This window comes from Notothenia coriiceps, unplaced genomic scaffold, assembly GCF_000735185.1.
Source record: "Notothenia coriiceps isolate Sejong01 unplaced genomic scaffold, NC01 NC01_scaffold00006163, whole genome shotgun sequence".
Classification (NCBI taxonomy): Eukaryota; Metazoa; Chordata; class Actinopteri; order Perciformes; family Nototheniidae; genus Notothenia; species Notothenia coriiceps.
The window spans coordinates 261,019-267,432 of record NW_011338864.1 but is presented as its reverse complement, the minus strand read 5'-3'; the positions used below and the strand labels follow the sequence as shown (position 1 = coordinate 267,432).

Sequence of the window (6,414 nt, the reverse complement as noted above, 5' to 3'; positions counted from 1 at the left end):
ATCGAAAAAAACATCAACGTTTCAGTCAACCCACATCACCCGCACCTGCGCCCCCATGCCGGCCATGGGGGTGAAATAAACCTTCCGCTACTAAAACGAAAAAAAATTATAGATCTATGTAGATTTTTAAGTAAACGGTCACAATAGTCAAAGTTCACACACAAACCAACATTGTTTTCTCATCAGGAAATGCAGACCGGCTCAAACAAAAGATTTTTAAATCATCATCCTCACGATCATTTAATGTATCATATGTTCGCCGAATTGACATGAAAGCACTAATAAATGTAGTTTCATCCACTTGAGTTTACAAAAATAATCGATTTGTTTTTATATCACATCCGACGGGAGGAAATTCAGCAGCTCTCACTACCGATTTGTAATCCTAATTTAATCATCATCTTCACCACGATCATTTATGTTTATGTTCGCCGAATTGACATGAAAGCACTGACAAATATGAATATACTGTAGTCAACTTCATTAAAACGTTATTAACGTGCCTAAACTCAGTAATTCACCATTTCTACGCATGACAACACACTTTGTCCGTGTTTGGTTCTCTCGCCGCACAGTGAAGCGTTCCCGCATTGACGTCACTTCCGGCTTCCCCCAAAACCTCAAAATGAGTCGAAGGAATTTTCCCGCGATGTTCGAAATTATTGATATTTATCGGAACGGTATCGCTTTTTCTTTTTTAAACTGACGGTTCGAGATGACTAGTAGCCCAATATTTCATTGCACAACAGTTGTTGGGTTCGTGTCACAGGCTCTTTAAACAAACACATGTATGCGTTTGCTGAATGAGGGAAAACTGAAAATGCTAGGCTGGAAAATATCAGTGAGATTTAAATGAGGGTAAAAAAAAAGGGCCAGGGATATGCATTTCCTAAATGAAACTCTTAATAATCGTAAAATACTGCCATATTTGATCTGGAGGATTTAAAAGGCGGTACTATTTTTGTATCAAAATAAGGTTTATTGATACGTACTCGTTGATGACGAGGTCTGGGGCGAAGCACAGCATGTTGCCGTTGCACTGCTGGTAGGATCTCCAGCCCAGGCCGAAAGACATGAGGAAGAGCCAGGAGCACTGAAGAAGAGTCATCTGGTCGTCCAGGTGCAGGTTCCTGAAGCCTGAAGGGACATCAACAAAACAGTCTTTTTGTCTGAGAGGGTGTGGCGGTGAAAGTGGCAGAGTAAAAGATTTGGATGTGATCTACAAATCTTTTAGCAGATGATACTTTGTACAAATGGTCACATATCTTGTGCAAAAGCAAGATCTAGAATACAATTAACCCATTTAAACAAGAAATGATGTATTAGAGCCTTAATCTGACTCCAATCTGTTTACCAAATGTGCCTACGTGTCAAATGAGTTCCAGATGAAGCAGATCCAGATGTAGAGCAAGTGTTTGCTTACTCAATCGAGGCAGATGAGATGACACCTGTTTGGAACTCCACCCATACATTTCAACATCTCCAGTTTTAAGCCAACATGCTTCCAACGTGTTGTGCAACGTAAAGAAAGGATGGGCAAAGAATGGGGACAGCACACCCCATAAACTTGTCTCTGTGCATTCTTGACTTTTTATCCGTTTTTGAGATATCAAGTGCAAAACTTAAAGACAAGAGTTTACATGTGTATCTATGGCATTACAGGGAGAGAGGACTAAGTGCAACGTGGCAAATCTGTTTTCTTTTGAAACTTATTGCAACTGTAGATTAACCTCAACGTGTCACAGCCTTTGCAAATCATCAATATGAATTGTTTAATCTAAATATACTGTACCTCTCTACAGTCTAGTCTACACTCGTACTGGCACCACTCACCTGGCAGAGCCTTGGCCCACTTGACGGCAGAGATGACCTGCCGGCCCCCCAGCCTGTTGAGGGTGGTCATGAGGCGGGTGGAGGTGTCGGGCAGGGTGCTGTCGTAGCCGGCGAAGATGGTGTCCGGCTCGATGGCCTTCAGCAGGGACAGCATGGTGGGGACAAGTTGAGGCATGGACTTCACGGGTAAGAGGGACCGAGTCTCGATTGGAGGAGAGGGATTGAGCTCGGGGGGGTTGCTCGGCTGGGCGCCCTTTAAGCGGTTCAGCTTCTTGGTTTTTCGCGCTACAGGGGAAAAACGGGGACGAATATGCAATGAAGAGAAGAAGAGAAGTTGAATAAAGAAAAAAGGTGAAGGCAGGCGGTACACAGTGTGGCTCAAAGGTTGAATTGTCATATGCACAAAGCTACAGTGGAGAAATGGCAATGAAGTTCTTCTGACCCGAGCTCCTCCAACAATGCAACATATATCATAAAATAAAACTAGTGCAAAAAGTCTATATACTAATAGAATATGGGATATGTACAAGAACAGAATATGAAATTAAATAATGTAAATTAAGACAAAAGTAAATACGGTTTATTGCCCGATAACCATTTATATAAATGAGTATATTCAAGATGACAACAGGAAAGTTTATCGGTGTACCTTCCAGGTTCATGCCAGCCATCAGACACTTGCGGAAGCGGCAGGCGGGGCAGTTCTTCCTCCTGATCTTGTCGATGATGCAGTCGTTCCTCCCAGCACACAGGTAATTATGCTGCCCTGAGGAGCGCAGGGGAGGAAGATTAATCTGTTATTTACCTTCACTGCTGTGGCAAACACTCCAGGGGGGGGAACTAATGAGCTTTATCACAGTCCTTCACTTTGGGATGATCATAATCACTCCCAGCATTTGAACAAGCTAATGTGAAACAGGTAAGTGATGAATGAGTTTATCAGCGGCGATGAATAAATCAGTGAGGATATGATGATGTGTTTGTCAGAATCACAATACCTTTGTTAGTCCTGTAGAGGGGACATTTTGGAAAATTCACCTTTACCTTCCACTGCTCTCTTGAAGAACACCTTGCAGCTGCCACAGGTGAGGACACCGTAGTGGCAGCCTGAGGCCTCGTCAGAGCACACCAGGCAGATCTTATGAGTCCCACTTTTTGTCGAGGACTGTGCAGGGACAATTTCCTGTCTGGAGGTAGAACTGGAGAAAGAGGGAGGACACAGAGCAGACACATGTAAGGGATATTCATTCTCTCTCAAAGGTTCCCCTCGGAGCTTTTGGCCTCTAGAAGTACTACGGAGTTCTTTTCTTGTTGAGTGGGTCTCTATCTTGTTTTGTCTTGTGCTCATGTTCTCATTCGCTCTCACGTGTAGGTTCTTCCTGCCAATAGTTTCACACTGTTATACTGATCTGCAGGTGGTGGTCATGCCAAGACATGCAGCAATGCTCTGGCAAGCGCAAGACAGGATGAAACTGCTCGCTAGTAAACATGGAGGTTAATAATGAAACGTTTAAACTTTAAGGAAAGGTTTTATGAGGAGAAATTGTTAAAAGAATGTGAAGAACTGCTCCACAAAAACTGTTTTTAATTAGTACATTTTACTGAGAAAAGGTTTTACTGGGAAAACAAAACAATGACTTTTACTGTCTTTGAAAAAGTGTTGCTAAAAGTTGTTTCAATGATCTGAAATAGCTGCACAGAGAGCATATAGCTACTCAGCTTGGAGGGTTTGGCTGTAGTTTGAAGTTGAAAAAATAAACTACACGCTAACACTATACACTCCCATCACACTCAATGTGTTCCTTGTGCCTGTTTTTCCTCAACTCTGCCTTCCTTCTCAACATGGAGTGAAGAAAAACATTTAGTCCCATTGTGCCCGTTTGGGCCTAAAGCTTAAATTATCAGACCGTGTGGTCACATCCTAAATTCAGCGGTTGTCATGAAATAGCCCTTCTTCCTTTGACTGAACCACAAACGTTTCCAGGCCCAGTCAACAGTGGTGAGATGCACTTTCCCCAAACCACCACTAGAGGACGTCAGGATTTGCAGCATCCATGCCAGAGGTCCACGCCCCCTTTCTAACTCAGCGGTCAAAGCAACAACAACAATGTCCACACTGAGAGGGTATCGAGTCTTGCAACTACTGTGTCTGTCTGTCCATGCGTCCAAAAGGCTGAGTGCAAAGACAACAAACATATTGTCTGGTTCTGTAAGGGCTGCTCTCTGTACTCTAAACACACTGACACATGCAGAAGTTCACTCTGAGTTATACAACATGCGGGTGTTGGCATGAAAGCAGGCCAGGCCCCAGCAGTCAGTGGGTGAAGCAGGATGGGACAACCAGACTAAGCTTTCAAGGCATCAAGTGCTGAAGCATTAAGCAGCCAGATTTAAAACAAAAACATCAGTGAGACCTCAGAGGAGGCTGTGTAACCACGAGAGGGCTGAGAGCTTTTGGAGCACTCCTGGAAACACACGGTGGTCAATAAGTCTGTCCATTATCACTTGGATTCAATAGTGTGCTGACTACTGAGCCTTTATTGTGTATCGCACTCTGCATTGTTTCATACGGAAATGTAAAACTCCAAATCCCTGTAGTTTCGCTGTATTTGTGAAGGAGAGGGGGGGGTAACACTAGCAGGTGGGGGGCTCACCGAACGGCTCCACTCTGCTCCAGCTGTGAGAGGTGAAACAGGGAGCAGATTTAATTGAGAACACACAGCTGCTAAACCATACAAATCCACCAAACCAACATTTTAAATACGTCCGACTGCCTGCTTTTTAAATCAATGCCCCTGCCTGGCGCCCACGTTATTATTAGTCATATTTTGTCATTCTCCTGGATCTTTCATTCATATTTGGGGTGAGTCATATAATCATTTTTGTGGTTAGGATTATCTCTGTTTTGTTTTGTTGTCACAACATGTATTGCACTTCTGTCTGTCCTGGAAGATGGATCTCTCCTCTGTTGCTCTCCCGAGGCTTCTTCCACTTATTCCCCATTAACTGTGGGGTTTCTTTGGGAGTCGTCCTTGTCCACTGCGAGGGTCTGAGGACAGCGGGTGTCGTTTGCGGTCCACACTGTAAAGCCCTCTGACAAATGTGTACCTCATGATATTGAGCTTTATAAATAATAATAATACGTTTGATTGATCTATTATTTGTATTTATATCACGTTATGCAGACTCCTAACCAAATGTTTTGAAGAAGATTTATTATGAGCCAAGATGTATCCCACAGAAGCACTGAACAATGCATGGTGTTTGCTCAATTTATCCTTGTTTGAATTGGACAACCTGAGGTGAAGGAACATTCTAGATATTTATAGCTACTAGCTACAATAATAATCACAGAACTGTTTTTAAGACTTGGAAATTGGATTAATCATTCTCACTAGAAGAAACAATGGCCCAACCTACTCGATTATAGACAGAAGCCACATTAATCATTCATTCGTAAAAGTGGAACTAGGGAACATAAGATTAACAATCACATATCCCAATCCAATACATTAAAGGTTAACCTACTTTTTTAAGTTTCCTCATCATATCAATATTACAGCAATGGTCCTACAAAGGTTTTATTGATATCCCCAGAGAATTATAATGATAAGAGTCTGCACTATGCACCAAGGTATCTTAAATTGATGGGTAAAGTTGCACCACGTTATGCACGATTACCAAGTGAAATTCAATTTCAGAACACTTTTTGTTCTGGACAGTGCTCAATTCTTTAGAATATTATCAAGGCTGCACAATATAATGCTTTTTTTAATTGTCAACGTGTAAACCTGTTCAATAAACACATCACAAATGAGGGCAATATATGACTCAGGTTTCAAAACTGCACTTCAAAATCTTTATATTTGTATCCTATTGATTGTGCGGGGAGGCTGTGGCTCAGTGGAATAGTGCACTGAACATTGAATCCGGGGATAGCAAGTTCGAGTCCCACTGCAGTCAGCATGTCGTTGTGTCCCTGAGACACTTCACCCCAAATTGCTCCTGTGGGGATTGTCCACAGTACTGAATGTATGTAAGTCGCCTTGGATAAAAGCGTCTAACAAGTGACATGTAATGTAATGTAATGATTGTCATTGACAAATGCCTTCTCTTCCGGTGTAATTGATAACACTGTTCCTTTCACGAGTTAATGACCTGGTGGGAAAATGTCCTCAGTATAGGAGGGTTAGGGGCACGTGCAGAACATACGCAGGCCAGAAACATGGCTCCCAATAAATGTCTTGTGTGTGGAACATGTAAGTAGGCGACGGTTTGGAACAAGTTTGCCATAACAACTGTATAGGGTGATAATAACGTCAATGTTGTGTTAACAGCTTGATCTACTGCCCTCGAGTTGCAATAAATGCAAGGTCATACGATTATATATATATATATATATATTACATAACTCATACAAAAGCTGTGCCTCTCCAATGATGTCATCAGCATGCTATTGGTCTCACACACACATCTATGAGGGGTTTCCTGAATGCACAGCATTGAGAGCACATGCACTTATGAACAAACACAAACAAAAGCCCTTTTAAAGCTCCAAAAGAGGCTGTTGTAAACCCACAA

At 42.3% G+C, this 6,414-nt stretch overlaps 1 protein-coding gene across 3 annotated transcripts in view; it reads right to left on the bottom strand.

Moving 5' to 3' along the window:
* nr3c1 (nuclear receptor subfamily 3, group C, member 1 (glucocorticoid receptor)) overlaps window positions 1-6,414 on the bottom strand; it is a 36,034-nt gene that overhangs the window by 11,917 nt on the left and 17,703 nt on the right. For 2 of the 3 annotated variants that reach the window (XM_010768985.1, XM_010768987.1), the window contains exons 3-6: window positions 2,872-3,032; window positions 2,483-2,599; window positions 1,834-2,118; window positions 993-1,137 (exon numbers count right to left, since the gene is read on the bottom strand). In XM_010768985.1, the coding sequence (XP_010767287.1) occupies window positions 993-1,137; window positions 1,834-2,118; window positions 2,483-2,599; window positions 2,872-3,032 (708 nt within the window). The remainder of the gene's footprint in view (window positions 1-992; window positions 1,138-1,833; window positions 2,119-2,482; window positions 2,600-2,871; window positions 3,033-6,414) is intronic. The other variant, XM_010768986.1, reaches the window with a different exon arrangement.